This window comes from Mustela erminea, chromosome 1 (genome assembly GCF_009829155.1).
Source record: "Mustela erminea isolate mMusErm1 chromosome 1, mMusErm1.Pri, whole genome shotgun sequence".
Classification (NCBI taxonomy): domain Eukaryota; kingdom Metazoa; phylum Chordata; class Mammalia; order Carnivora; family Mustelidae; genus Mustela; species Mustela erminea.
The window spans coordinates 98,105,656-98,122,065 of NC_045614.1; the positions used below are offsets into that span (position 1 = coordinate 98,105,656).

A 16,410-nucleotide genomic window follows, 5' to 3' on the forward strand; every position below is an offset into this window, starting at 1 on the left:
GAGAGAAAGATCACATTCATAAAGCTTATTATGTTATAATTGTTCTATTGTTGTTAATCTCTTACTATGTCTAATTTATAAATTAAACTTTATCATAGGTATAGGTATAGGAAAAAACAAAATATGAACAGGGTTCGGTACTGAATGTCAGTCAACCACTGGTGGTTTTGGAATGTATTCCCCACTGATAAGGAGCAACTACTGTACTAGAATGAATTCCAAAAGGAAAGTAATTCAAAAGAAGGGAACCATACTCAATTACCTGAAGAAATGTGAGAGAATGCCTTTATAATCTTAGAGCAAGAAAAGCAATTCTCACTGATACAAAAGCTCACATATTCAACTACATTTTTAAAAATATGAGGTAAGGGTGCCTGGGTGGCTCAGTGGGTTAACCCTCTGCCTTTGGCCCAGGTCATGATCTTAGGGTCCTGGGATTGAGCCCCACATCAGGCTCTCTGTTCAGCAGGGAGCCTGCTTTCCCCTCTCTCTCTCCCTGCATCTCTGCCTACTTGTGACACTGCTCACTTGCTCTCTCTCTCCATCAAATAAATAAATAAAATCTTTTTAAAAATGAGGTAAAATACACAATAAATAGTCAAAGCTACATAAAAAACTAGGATAAAAATACTTACAACTCATACCACTTAGCACTACTCTTCTGAATATATAAAATAACCTTTAAAACTTAAGAAAAAGATCAAAACACAAAAGAAAAATGAACAAAAGACATGGACAACTCATGGCGGGGAAGCATACTGTCCTTTAACAAATGGAAAAAATGTTCCATTTCATTCATATTTTAAAATATAATTAAAACTATACTAAAAAGTATAAAAGCTTGATGATATACTCATCAGGTTGTGGAAAAATACTCTCATATAGTGCTGTTAAAATTGGGAAATGATAGAAATCTTAAAGACGGCAATTGTGCAAAACCAAAATTATATATGCCTTTTTAATTTACCCAGCAATTGTACTTTAGGGGGTCTTTCCTAAAGATACACCCCCATCAAAACTAAACAATATATGTACCAAAGTTATTCGCTGTAGCATCACTTGCCATAACAAGATACTGGAAACAATCCAAATGTCCATCAACAGAGAATTGATTGAATACTGGTATACACACAGTGGAGTTATACAGATATTTTTTAAAAGAATTAAAAATCTCCATGAACTGATATGGAGCCATTTCCAAGATATATTGTTAAGAAAAAAAGATGGTACAAAAAAGGTATATAGCATACTATCTTCTGTATAAAAAGAAGGTAGATTAAGAACATACATATCTGCTTGCTAATATTTATAAAACAAAAAAAGGTACAGGAATATCTTATTTTATGTGCTTCACTTTATTGTGCTTCACAGATATTGTCTTTTTTACAGATTAAAGTTTTGTGACAGGCTTGCTTTGAGAAAGTCTATTGGCACCATTTTTCCAACAGCATTAGCTCACTTCATGTCTCTGGGTCACATTTGGTAATTCTCACAGTATTTCAAATTTTCAAATTTTTCCATTATTATATTTGTTATGGTGATCTATGCTCAGTGATCTTTGATGTTACTACTGTAACTGTCTTAAGGTATCATTAACAACACCCATATAAAATGGTGAACTTGATAAATATTATGTGTCATCTGACTACTCCACTGACCAGCTGTTATCCTCTCTCTCTCCATCTCCTAGGGTTTCCCTATTCCTTGAGACACAATGATATCTAAATTAGGCCAGTTAATAACCCTTTAATGGCCTCCATGTGTTCAAATGAAAGGAAGAGTCCCACATTTCTTAAATCAAAAGCTAGAAATCAATAAGCGTAGGGAAGAAGGCATGTCAAGGGACACCTGTGTGGCTCAATCAGTTAAGCATCTGTCTTCAGCTCAGGTCATGATCTCAGGGTCCTGGGACTGAGTCCAACACGGGGCTCCCTGTTCAGCAGGGAGTCTGCTTTTCCCTCTCCCTCCTGCTCCTGCTTTCTCTCTCACTCTCTCTCTCTCAAATAAAATGAATGAAATCTTAAAAAGAGAAGGAGGAGGAGAAGGAGGAGGAGGAGGAGAAAAAGGCATGTCAAGAGCTGAGACAGGCCAAAAGATAGTCCTCTTCTGTTAGCCCAGCTGTGACAGCAAAGGAAAAGTGCCTGAACCTTTAAATTAAAAGTACTACTCCACTAAACACACAAATGAAAAGAAAGTGAAACAGCCTTATTGCTGATGTGGAGAAAGTTTCAGTGCTCTGGATAGAAGATCAAAACAGCTACAACACTCCCTTAAGCCAAAGCCTAATCCAGGGCAAGTCTCTTAACTCTCCTGTTCTATGAAGGCTGAGAGAAGTGAGGAAGCTACCCAAGAGAACTTGGAAGCTAGCAGATGTTGGTTCGTGAGGTTTAAGGGAACACGTTTAAATATAACATAAAAGTGCAAGGTGAAGCAGCAAGTGCTGATGTAAGCTGCAGCAAGTTACCCAGAAGATCTAGCTAAAATCATTAATAAATGTGGATATACCAAACAACAGATTTTCAATGTAGACAAAATAGCTTTCTAGTAGAAGCCATTTAGGAGTTTCACAGCTAGAAAGAACTCAATACCTGGCTTCAAAATTTCAAAGTACAGGATGACTCTTTTTTTTTTTTTAATTCTTTATTATGTTATGTTAGTCACCATACAGTATGTCATTAGTTTTGATGTAGTGTTCCAAGATTCGTTATTTACATGTAACAAACATTGCTCCATGCAATACATACCCTCCTTAATACCCATCACTGGGCCAACCCATTTCCCTCCACCCTTCTCCCCTCAGTTTGTTTCTCAGAGTCCACAGTCTCTCATGGTTCATCTCCCCACTCTGATTTCTCCCCTTCATTTTTCCCTTCCTTCTCCTAATGTCCCCCATGCTATTCCTTACACTGAAAGAAGTCAAGCAGGATGGTTCTTATTAGGGGATTATGCAACTGGAGACTTGAAGTTGAAGTCAATTCTCATTTACCACTCCAAAAATCCTAAGCCCTTTAAGAATTATGCTAAATCTACTGTCTGTGCTCTTTAAATGCAAGCCTAGATTACAGCAAATCTGTTCACAACATGACTTACTATTTTAAACCCAATGTTGAGACCTACTCAGAAAAAAGACTCCTTTCCAATTACTGCAGATAAGGCACCTGGTCACTCATGAGCTCTGACAGGCTGTACTAGACATTTGTCTTCCTGCCTGCTAACAGAGTATCCATTCTGCAGTCCATGGATCATGGAGTATAGATGATACTTAAGCAATATGGGGTTGGAGTGCCAACTGCTCGTGTAGTTGAAAATCTGTATATAACTTCTGACTCCCCCAAACTTAACTGTTCATAGCCTACTGTTGACAGCAAGCCTTACCAATAACAGAAACAGTTGATTAACAAATATTTTATGCTATATGTATCATACACTGTATTGTTATGATACAGTTAGAGAAAATAAAATATTTACTATTGTTATATCCTCTTGTTAGATTGATCCCTTTATCATTATGTAATGCCTTTCTTTGTCTTATTAGTCTTTGTTTTAAGGTCCATTTTGTCGGATATAAGTATGGGTTCACTGGTCTTCCCCCCCACCCCCACTTGCATGGCGAATGTTTTTCCATCCCTTAACTTTCAGTCTATATGCATCTTTAGGTTTGAGGTAAGTTTCTTTTAAGGAGCACATAGATCAGTCTTGTTTTGTTTTGTTTTATTTAATCCATTCTACCATTCTATGTCTTTTGATTGGAGAATTTAGGCCATTTATATTTATTATTTTAGGCCATTTACATTTAAAGTAATTATTGATAGGTATATACATCATTTAAGAAAATTGTACTTAATATATAAAATTGGTTTTCCGGTTGTTTTTGTGATTCTTCTTTGTTGTTCTTCTCTTGCTTTCTTTGTGAGTGACGAACATCTATAATGTTTTGTTTGGCTTTCTCTCTCATTATTTTTTGTGTATCTATCACAGGTTTTGGGCTTGTGGCTACCATAATGTTCATATATAATACACTAAGTAAATAGTCCATATTAATCTGATGGCCATGTTTTTTTTTTTCCTTCTCTTTCTAGTCGCTTCTCCACATTTTATGTACATGTTGTCATAGTATATGTTATATTTTACATCTCTTTATTCATATTTTTCTTATCTAAATATGGCCATTTCTTTTCCATCTAAAGAAGTCCTTTTATTATTTCTTGTAAGGCTACTTTAGTTTTGATAAACTCCTTTACCTCTTATTTGTCTGGGAAACTCTTTATGTCTCCTTCAAATCTGAATGATAATCTTATCAGGTGTATATGCTAGGTTGTGAGATTTTCCTTTCAGTACTTTTTTTTTTTTTTTTTTTTTTTTTTTTTTTTGGTCAGAGAGAGTGAGCACAGGCAGTCAGAGTGGCAGGCAGAGGTAGAGGGAGAAGCAGGCTTCCTGCTGAGCAAGGAGCCCAATGTGGGACTCGATCCCAGGATGCCGGGATCATGACCTGAGCCGAAGGCAGCCGCTCAACCAGCTGAGCCACCCAGGCGTCCCTCCTTTCAGTACTTTGAATATATCATGCCACTTCCTTCTGGCTTGCAAAGCTTCTGCTGAAAAATCAACAGATAATCTTATAGGTTTTCCTGTGGAGGTAATTTTGTTACTCTATTGCAGCTTCTAGGATTCTCTCTTTATCTTTAACTCTTGACATTTTAATTAGTATGTGCTACAGTGTGGACCTCCTTGAGTTCATCTTGTTTGGAAATCTCTGGGACCTGGATGTCTATTTCCCTCCTTAGGTTAGGGAGGTTTTTCAGTTATTATTTCTTCAAGTAAGTATTCTAAACATTTCTTTCTTTTTCTTCTGAGACCCCTATCAGAAGAAATTGCTTGCTTTTGTTCAAAAGATTTCTTAATCTATCCTCCTTTTAAAAAAATCTTCTCTTTTTGCTGTTCAACTTGAGTGCTATTACCCTGTCTTCCAGATCATTGATACTTTCTTCTGCATCCTCTAATCTACTGTTGACTCCCTCTAGTGCGTTTTTTTATTTCAGTAATTGCTTTCTTCAGTTCTGATTCATTCAATATTTTTCTATCACTTTATTGAAGTTCTCACTAAATTCTTTCAATCTTTCTCCAGCCTAGTGAGTATTTTTACAATTGTTACTTTAAAATCTTTATCAAACATATTGCTTATCTCTGTTTCATTAAATTCTTTTACTGAGGTTTGTTTCTTGCTCTTTCTTTTGAAGCATATACTTCTGTCTTCTCATTTTGCTTGACTTTCTGTGTCTGTTTCTATGGTTTAGACGAAATGGCTTTCTACTTCTCCTAAAGTTGAAGGAATTGTCTTGTGTATGGTAACCCCTATACAGACTGTGTATGCTTGATGACATTGTTGGTTAGTTGGAGCTGTGGATATATATGCTAGTTACTCTTTTAAATTTTGACTTTTTACAGAGAAAATTAAAGAAAAAATAAATTTAAAAAGAAAAAAACCAAAAGGAAGATTTAAAATAAAACAAGACAAACTTCCTAAAGTTAGGGGGAAAAAAAGTAAAAATTAAAAAAATAAAAGTAAAAACAACAATACAAAACTTCAACTTTTCTTCTGTGCTCCAGAACCACAAGACAGCTGGTATGGGCTTGTGGACCCTGGACTCACTGAGGTTGCAAGCTCACGGTGAGCCAGACCCTGCTCCAGTCTGAGTTATTAAGGTAGAGGGGAAGAATATGCTCCCACAGTTCCTCAGCCCTTCTAAAATGTAGAATTTCTTCTGTCGCCCAGTGCAAATGGAACTGCTGTGGCCTTCAGAACCCTGGGCTTACTGGGGTCACAAAGTCTCTCTGATGATCTGACCCACCAGCTGTGGAGTCAGAACCCTCCAATTATGGCACCCAAACCTGCCCCTTACGGTGGACAAACCCTACTCTGGTCTGGACCCTCAAGGTGGAAGAGGAGGGAGCATTCCTGCAATTCCCCAGCCCCTCTAAACTGTGGCTTTTCTTCTGCATGCCAGTGCTTCTAGGACTGGGGTGGTTCTGTGGGCCCTGGACTCACTGAAGTCACAAGTTCACTGAGGTAACCAGACATGTCCATCATGGTGTCTGGATATTGCTCCAGTCCTGGCTTCCAAGGAGAATATAAACCATTTGATCCCTAGTCTCTCTGACCTGAAGAGCTTTCCCACACTTCCTCCACCACTTGGCAGAGTTCTAGTATTGTCTCTTTTATATGCTAGTGACTCTTTTAAACCATGCATTTTCTGTGTACAAGGACAGAGGGATCTGTTCCAGGTCCCTCAATACTATCCCTCTACACGGCAGCACTGGGGGGCACGGTTCCCTTTATTACCATATCTCTCTGTCTCTCTTGTTGTTCTCTTGTTATTCTGTCTTTTGTCATTTTGTAGCTGTTCAGTCAGCCCACATTTCTTCAAGAGGAATTAGCCTATTAATAGGTATAATATTGTGGGTTCCATGGAGAAGGTGAGTTCAGAGTCTTCCTACAGAACTCTTAGGTATAGTTATTTTTAATATGTCTCTCTTTAGCTTTTGTAGTTAGAAGTTATTTACATAATATCATTACATTCAGAAATCTGCATTTCACTAGAAATTTACCTTCACCGGTGAGTTTTATATATTCATGTGTTTTTACATTAATTAGCATCCTTTCATTTCAGCACAAAGAACTCCCTTTACCATTTCTTGTAAAGCACATCTAGTGGTGGTGAACATTCTCAGCTTTTGTTTGGTGAAGTCTTTCACTCTTGGTTTCTGAATGATAGCACTGCCACATATACTATTGTTGATTGGCAATTTTTTCCTTCAATATTTTGAATTTATCATACCATTAAAACAGGCCTGCAAAGTTTCTGCTGAGAAATCCACCAGAAGCTTTATGAGTTTCCTTGTATATAACAAGCATCTTTTCTTTTGCTGCTTTCAAAATTCTGATTCTTTGATTTTTGACAGTTTGATAATAATGTGTCCCAATAAAGTCTTCTTTGGATTATATCTGTTTGGGGTTCCCTTTAACTTATGTACATAGATGTCCATATCTTTCCCAATATTTGGGATATTTTTAGCCATTATTTCTTTAAAGAGACTGTCTGTCATCTTTTTTCTCCATCTTGGACTTCAATATGTATACATTGTTTTCCTTGATAGTGTTCCATCAAGAGTCACATGTTCTGCTGACTAAGCCAAGACTAAGCCAACCAGGTACCACTTTTCCTAAGTGGTATCCTATCAATATTAAGACTAGTCAAGCTTTCCTCTTTGTTGTAGTTGCTAGAAAAATCAGAACCAAAGTTGAGTACAAGAACTCTACATGACTTAAAGACATGCATATTTATGTACCAACTAATGCTTGAGTTTAACATTATGATCTTATCTTCAACTTCCTGTTATCTCAATTGTCCTTTAGTATAAAGCACCTCAAATACTTTTTGAAAGGTTAGAGAAAATTGATAAATAGGCAAATAAATTAAAAGGCTACTGTAACATTTAGCTTATTTTAAAACAATTTTCTCCTTACCTATTCTCTATTCCCACCACTACTACCCCAGTTAAAATAAAAAACAAACAAGATGTTCCCTTAGGGTATCTTTAATGCTCAGGATTCTATATAAGCATTTTCTCCCCATTTTCACAAACACAATAGTGAATAAAACAGAACTTACCAGGTAAACAATATGCAGATCGTTCTCTAAAACAAAGCCCTTCATTGCTCTTTGGAGGTCAGCAAAAATATCTAAAGTATCAATTGGAGAAAGTGAAGAAGAAAGAGTTGCTGACCCAAGATGTGTTGGATGATACACTTGTCCTGGTTGGGAGTGGAAATAGGGAAATTATTAACCAAATGTTTAAAATAAAATAAAACACTGTTTCTCTGTATTCTGTAATTAACCTTTTAGTATCTGATCAATTTTGCCCAATGCATGGATATTTATGAGCAGATTCTATGTTAATTGTCTGATGTTGCTAAATGCAACACTGACTTACTAAAATTGATTCATATACCACTTGAAAAACCAGTTTCCTTTTATACTGTTTGAAAAGTCAATTTCCTTTCACTAAACAGTCTTAAGTCACTAAAGATGAAAAAGTGAGTCAACTGCAACTAAGAAGTCACATTTACCTTCTGTTCCATCACTAGCTTCAGTAGTTTGGATGAATTCATTTTCCAGTAGCCACATTACACAGGCCTCAATTGCTCCAATTTGAACAGAATCTTGGTTCTTCTGAATTCCCAACTTCCCTTCTTTCATACTTGCAGCCAAAAATGTGCAAGAAGCATAAGTCTGCATTTCTTGTGATGTATTTGCCACTCCACCGACTATTATCTGTTAAGAGGTTTCAAATTTTTTGTAACTTTTCAATAAGACATGCAGGCCCTCATGGTATAAAAGAAGTGATTTTGTTCTCTTAAAATATTCTCAGCATTTTAATGCAGACTCTAACTCTTCCATTATTACTCATTATACATGTAGGTAACACCTACTAACAACATCAAAAATTTCCTTAGGATTTTTAATGCTAGTATTGAATATTTCCCGCTCAGAAAGAGGATGGGAATGGGTACAGAAAAAGTGAAGTTAGTTGTGCCTTGTGGAAATCATCTTCCTACAACTATATTAAATACACAAATTAATTACATGTACTAATTTTTCCCTTGCCTTCTTCCATTTAATACATATTGAAACATATCAAATCATCCTAAACAGAGCTATCTTACACTTTTTAATGACTATATAACATAGTTTTACTAAGATTTATTTAGTATTAATTTTGGTTATTTTGGTTATTTTGGTTATTTCCCGTTTTTTCTTAATACCAATAATGCTATAATAAATATTGCTGTATATTTAAGCTGATGTAATTTCACATATACCTCCCTAGGTAAAACTCTTAATTGTGAATCTACTCGTTAAATGGCTATATGTTTTTTTCTGGGGCTTGCCTGTTTTTTAATCTTAGTAGGTATGTCCAAGTAGCCCTCCCAAAAGAGTTTCAGCAGTATATGAGAATGCCTACTTTCCATATCCTTAACCCCATGGTATTACTTTCCTTTTTTTTTTTTTTTTCCAGATGGAGAGCTAAAGGGGAGTGGGGGGAAGAAAGTGTGAGCACAAGTATCAGTACCCCCAGTACCAGCACTGAAGCCCAGAGCAAGGCATGGGGGTATATAAACAGAAAACTTCTCTGGAGGACACAAAACACTTAAAATAAGGAGGCTGGTTACCTTTGAAGATGCAAAGGAGAAAGTTTTATTTTTCACTTTAGGTCTTTCCATGTTGTTTGAAATTTCTAAGCATGTCTATTTGTAATTTTTTTAAAAATTTTTAAAAAGATTTATTTATTTATTTATTTATTTATTTGACAGAGAGAGTGAGAGAGCAAAAGCAGAGGAAGCAGCAGGCAGAGGGAGAGGGAGAAGCAGTCATCTCAATGAGCAGGGAACCTCATGCAGGATTGGATCTCAGTACCCTGAGATTATGACCTAAGCCAGAGGCAGCTATTCAACTGACTGAGCCATCCAGGCACCCTAATTTGATTTTATTTTAATATCATAGGTATTATCTGGATGGAAGAACTACAGTCCATTTCTGTCATCTTTTTAAATATTCTGAAAATAGGGGCACCTGAGTGGCTCAATTGGTTAAGTGTCAAGCTCTTGATTTTGGCTCAGATCATAGACAATAAAGTAAACCTAAAAAATAAAAAGAATCATCTGATATTTGGGTCTTAACCCACTGTTTTGAAATATACTGATATAGTACTAGCTATATTAAACTCCAGGAAATAACTTAAATACAAGAGATTCCAACTTAGGGAAACTATGAACTCATAAGGAAACACAAAGCTAAGATTTTTCTTCACATATTTAAGTTCTACCATCATATTATAAGCACAAAAGAGCAAATGGTAATTTAATGAACTCTTTATTACCTCCAGAATAGCTCTTATCATGCTTGCAGTTACTTCTTCTCCTTCTTGTCTTTGCAAACAGCTACGAACAGGTTTTAGAGATCCCTGAAGTAGAGCTATGCCTTTTGATTTTTCAGAGTTCTTACAAACTAAGATACTCTCACCTATAACCAAAAAACCATACATTTATTGTATATTGCAACGTATTTCCTTAAGATACCTGCCAAAGAGAATTTCAGTTGTCTTATTTAAAAAGAAGTTAATAGATGATAGCCGTTATTATGGTCATAGAATTATTGCTGATGCTTTCATTTTCTGAACTTTGAAGGAAATTCAAATGTGCCAAAGTGCCATAAGGATTATTTTGACCTGAAGGCACTTAGGAAACAGAAAGAGCTCCTTGCCCTCACCCTGCTTGTCTAGAACCAAGATAAAAATTTCTCTTTGTGAAGGTGCTCCTCTTATCACTTACCACTGAACAGAAAGTGAGCACCAAGGAGGGTCTGCATAATCCTTTCTAAATAATCCTTAACTGATGAAGTGTTAAACATTACATCTGAAACTAATGACGTCCTCTCTGTTGGCTAATTGAATTTAAATTTAAAAAATCTATAACTTCCATTAGTTTCCAGTATATATTTACTTTCCTACAATTTACCACCCCTAAAAGCCCTAATCCCTTTGCCTTGTCACTTCTCAATTCTATCACCTTTTGTTACTTCTCAATTGTCACTTCTCAATTCTATCACCTTTTGTTAAAAGGGTAAAAAGACCCTAACATCTAACTGCTTCTTTGGATCTTCACTGTTTCTCTATAAAAGCCTCTGTGTATGCAAAAAATGAAAATAATAATATCAAATAAAATATGTAGGCCTTCTGTCCTATTAATCTGTCATTTGTCAGTTCTTGCTAATTAATTATATAATAATAATAATAGAAGTATTTTGGAAACGATAAAGGAAACTGCAAATGCAAATTACTATTAGTTATATATGACAATATGAATTCAAAAATATTTACAGAAACCTAGAAATCATAACATTCACTAATCTAAACACTTTAGGTTATTGTGACAATCAAAGGAATAAAAATATGTGATAGCACTTATGCATTATAAACATATACAAATATTCAACTTATACAAACATAAATACTATTAAAGCAATTACAACTAGAGAAAACCATAATTTTTTTTTCAGAAATGTATCCAATAGTAGGGGAAAAGATACAAGTAAGTAAGATGTTCAAGGGGCAAAAGGAAGGTCACTTGCATTAGAGAAAGCCAAAAGTGGCATTGTGGTGGAGTATAATAACCATTCTAGGCAGAAAGAAAATGCTGCTTTCCTAAGACTGACTGCCAAATTGAGAACAAAGACAGAATAAAGATAAGGGACTATAAACTTGATGACTGTTGATTATTTATCCCAGATAAAATTACAAAAAGATAGGTGCCATCAGACAAACAACACTTTAAAAAAAAAAAAAAAAAAAACAGGTGAGTATCACAAGGCTCTTGCAAGCACTACAAAATAGTCCAGCATAAGACAAAAAAATTACCGACAAAGGTATCAACTAGCATTAGCAGCAAAGTAAAAATGTCACTTTGGACTATTCAAACCACTTTCAGGTTTTGATTCAACAAAATGGACAACCCTTTTTCAAGATGAAGCAAGATTTATGAAAATGTCCAAATTAATGGCAATATATACAGTTCAGTTTCCTGTTCCCATCCATCTGAAGAGGTTGTATACATAACACAATAGAGAAGTCAATTAGAATCAATTATTACTATTAACTTACAAATCACTATTTTTGCACAAAGCACCAACATCTTATATGGGAAGGTTCCAGGAATTCCACAGAAAGATTCAAGTATCATCTAAACAAAACACCATTAACTGTCTAGGAGACATTAAGATCATTTATAAATGCCAAGAAGTTACAAAGATACTATACAAACCAAAAAGCATCACAAGTATGCATATTTTTGTAATTGATATGAAACACTATTCAGACACTCCCCCATTTGGAAGCTCTGAGCAAGGTATATGGCATCCTGAAATGGAGTATTATACAAAGTCAAAATCTCAGAAGTTTCCAAGGCCTCAAAAACAAAGTTATTGTGGTATATTTTAGTTTTGTTAAATGTTGCCTAATTTAAGGCTTGATAATTTGGCCAGGGCACCAACCTTCCAATTATTCCTCCCCATGAGAAAGAGAAGTACAAGCTAATGTAGGAAGTCAAACAAAACCTCCTTATCTTTTGTATTACCTTAAAGACCCTCTGACCCTAAAAGAAAAGCAGCTGTGTAAGATGAACTTACACTTCACTCTCCAGAGTTGCAAGTCTACTAAGAAATCAACTGAGGAAAGAACAGGAGGAAGCAAGTAGGAATAGAAAATGTTTTAGTGTCTTTCTCCAGCCTTCTTTAAACACATGTAACCTGCATATTTTACACATGTAACCTGCATATTTTACACATAAAGTAAGAGATAGAAGCAGGATAAACTTCTCTGATGTCTCTAATAGGGGAAATCCAATGAGTTGGAAGATTTTTTTTAATTGATTGAATTTTTAGGTTTTAAAAGAGAGGCAGCCCAATGACCCTGAAGGGATTACAGGTAGATGAATCATTTGTTACTAGGGCTGAAACAGACAGCTGCTCTTTCATTTTTACCTTTTTTTTTTTTTTTTAGGTTTTATTTATTTATTTATTTATTTGAGAGAGAGAGAGACAGAGAGAGAGAGTGAGAAACAGCATGAGACGGGAGAGGGTCAGAGGGAGAAGGAGGCTCCCTGCTGAGCCAGGAGCCGGATGGAGGACTCTATCTCAGGACTCCGGGATCATGACCTGAGTTGAAGGCAGTTGCCAAACCAACTAAGCCATCCAGGTGCCCCTCATTTTTCCTTTAATAAAATCTCTATATGTTAGTTGGGCATATGGCCTCCCTTGCAGTTGGGGAAAGTAACTGTGTGATAAGTTCTCCCTGATTGTATGTGAGGAGAAATATTTCGAGCAACTCCTGGGAAGTGCCCTTAAGTGGTAGGCTGTGTCCTTTACTTCCTCATCTTCCCTTCCTGATGGTTGAAATGATGATGTGATGACAAAGTCAAATTACTCTAAAAGTCACTTCCTCAGATACTATCCAGCTTTTTGTACCCATAATATCCCACTTATTTTCCCATTAAGACTCTCCCTTTTCTCCTAGATACCCTATTTTCTCTTCAGCAGCCACAGAACTGTTTGTCTGACATATGGTATAATACGAGAGTCAATAAACTACATCCCAGAAAATACGGAATGACAGAGAATGTTCCTCTGAAAGTTCTTTAATGTTATAAGGCTTATAACAATCTTGCCACACCCAAAATAATGTACCACGTTAGAAATAGTATTCCCTGCTATCTTGATATTTAATTAAACCTTTACCCCATTGCTTAAGACAAAACTTCTGTTTGGTTTGTGGTAAGGTTATCATTACTTTTTGACACAATAAACTAAAAAAGTTGTTTTCAGAATCAGCACCAAATTAGAGGGAAAACATTTCTATTCCCAAACTCTGAGAGTATTTCCCAGCTCTCAGCATCTTTATTTGAAGTCTTAGACCAAGCAGAACTAAAACCCATGAAAATTACTTCCTTCATTAGCAGTAGAATATACTGAAAATTAAAAATCGTCTTTTAGTTAGTGTGATAAGTCATTTTGACTAGAATATTGAATCATTTTACTGTACATAAGGTAAAGAAAATTTTAATTTTACGTTAGTAGAAAATCAATGGTTGATATATGGAAATTATAACTTATATTCATTATATATTAAGTAAAGCAAAACATGACATTAGTGCTTTGGATAACAAATGCAGCATGATAGGAAATGAGTTGCCAGGAACTAGTCAAATTTCAAGTAGACTGACACAGTCCTTCAGCAATGCTGTCACAATTAAATTCAAACTCACTTACCTACTGTGTCTACCCCTTTCCTGCCAGCCCGACCAACCATCTGCTTATAAGTAAGAATATCTAGAGGTTGACCACTGAAAATAGGAGTCCGAATAATTACACGACGTGCTGGTAGATTCACTCCAGATGAAAGAGTAGAAGTTGCTGCCAAAACCCGAATCTGACCTTGACGGAAGGCTCCTTCAATGATATCCCTCTCCTCAAAAGTAAGACCTAACAAAAGGAAGTTATAATAACATATATTTACTAATGAATATAACAGAAATATCATCCTTGATCACTTACAAATATATCTGGGAATCTACTACAAGCCTCTAAAGATTTTTTTCAAGCTATTGTTATGACTATAAACAAGTCACCATGGTCTAACTTTTTAAGAGTATAATCTGCCACCCCTAGAATACTTTTATCTCATCTCCTAGACCATGGGTTGGCAAACTTTTTCTGTAAGCATTTTAGGCTTTGCAGGACAGATGGTCTCTATTGCAACTACTCAACCCTACCACTGTTACATGATAGCAGCCACAGAACAAACAGGCATGATTGTGTTCCAATACAACTTTATCTACAAAAATTTGCTGGATTTGACCAGCAGACTATAGTTTGTTGACTCCTGTTCTAGACAATGAAGTCACTGAGGGTAGAGATATGGCTTATGTATCACATTTAAGCATAAAAATGTGCTGAAGAATAAATACACGAGTAAATGAAAAACAGCATAAAGAATATATACTTACCTGGTTTACTTTTAAATTTTATTTAAAAAATCAAAAGGACCGAGTTTGTAATTTAGGTGATGGGTCACTTTATTGGTATGCATCATAAGCTATATACAATAAAAATATTCTTCTATATGTTTGTATACATATACATATATACATATATTTTTAAATGTATTCATGTATGCATAATAAAAATTTAAATAAATTGAAAATGTTAAATTCAAAATTTTAGAAACTATACTTTTTTTTCTTTTCAAATTTTTATTTAAATTCTAATTAACATAGTGTAATATTGGTTTCAGGAGTAAAATTTAGTGATTCATCACCCACATACTACACTTAGTGCTCACTATAATACCTACTTAATACCCCTTACCCATCTAGCCCATCCCCCACCCAACTCTGTCTCAACCCTCAGTTTGTTCTCTATAGCTAAGAGTCTCTTATGGTTTTCCTCCCTCGTTTTTTTCCCCTTGCCCTATGTTGATCTGTTTTATCTTTTAAATTCCACATATGAGTGAAACCATACAGTATTTGTCTTTCTCTGACTGCCTTATATTTGCTTAACATAATATAATCTAGCTTCTTCCATGTCATTGCAACTGGCAAGATTTCATTCTTTTTGATGGCTGAGTAACATTTCATTGTGTGTACATACGTATATATGTATATGTAAACATGTATACATATATGTACGTGTGCGTGCGCACATGTGTATGTATATACATACCGCATCTTCTTTATCTATTCATCAGTTGATGGACATTTGGGCTCTCTCCATAGTTTGGTTATTTGTTGATAATGCTGCCCTAAACATCAGCATGCATGTACCCCTTCAAATCTGTATTTTGCATCCTTTAGGTAAATACCTGGTAGTGCAATTGCTGGGTCACAAGGCAGTTCCATTTTTAAGTTTTTTAGGAACTTCCATACTGTTTTCCAGAAGGGCTATACCGGTTTGCATTCCCATCAATAGTTTGCATTCCCCTTTCTCTGAATCCTTGCCAACATCTGTTGTTTCCTTGTGTTGTTAATTTTAGCCATTCGGATAGGTATCTCACTGTGGTTTTGATTTGTACTTCCCTGATGATGAGTGATGTTGAGCAGCTTTTCATGTGTCTGATAGCCATCTGGATGTCTTCTTGGGAAAAATATCTGGTCATGTCTTCTGCCCATTTCTTAACTAGATTATTTGTTTTTTTGGGTGTTGAGTTGGATAAATTCTTTAGATTTTGGATACTAATCTTTTAACAGATATGTCATCTGTGGGCACCTGGGTGGCTCAGTTGGTTAAGCAGCTGCCTTCAGCTCAAGTCATGAACCCAGGGTCCTGGGATTGAGCCCCGCACAGGGCATCCTGCTCAGTGGAGATCCTGCTTCTACCTCTCCCTCTGCCTGCCATTCTGTGTGTTCTATCTCTCTGTCAAATAAATAAATAAAATCTTAATCTCACAAAACAAACTGAGGGTTGCTGGGGGGAGGGGGTTTGGGAGAAGGGGGTGGGATTATGGACATTGGGGAGGGTATGTGCTTTGGTGAGTGCTGTGAAGTGTGTAAACCTGGTGATTCACAGACCTGTACCCCTGGGGATAAAAATATATGTTTATAAAAAATAAAAAATTAAAAAAAAAAAAAAAAAAGAGAGATATGACGGGGCGCCTGGGTGGCTCAGTGGGTTAAGCCTCTGCCTTCGGCTCTGGTCATGATCTCAGGGTCCTGAGATCGAGCCCCGCATCCAGCTCTCTGCTCAGCAGGGAGCCTGCTTCCCCCTCTTTCTCTGCCTGCTTCTCTGCCTACTTGTGATCTCTCTG

The 16,410-nt window shown here is 35.9% G+C and overlaps 1 protein-coding gene across 3 annotated transcripts in view; it reads right to left on the reverse strand.

The window, feature by feature from the left end:
- The window catches only part of POLQ (DNA polymerase theta), a 131,028-nt gene that overhangs the window by 98,484 nt on the left and 16,134 nt on the right, over positions 1-16,410 (reverse strand). For all 3 annotated transcript variants that reach the window (XM_032334783.1, XM_032334791.1, XM_032334799.1), the window contains exons 9-12: positions 13,878-14,090; positions 9,937-10,079; positions 8,126-8,330; positions 7,668-7,810 (exon numbers count right to left, since the gene is read on the reverse strand). In XM_032334783.1, the coding sequence (XP_032190674.1) occupies positions 7,668-7,810; positions 8,126-8,330; positions 9,937-10,079; positions 13,878-14,090 (704 nt within the window). The remainder of the gene's footprint in view (positions 1-7,667; positions 7,811-8,125; positions 8,331-9,936; positions 10,080-13,877; positions 14,091-16,410) is intronic.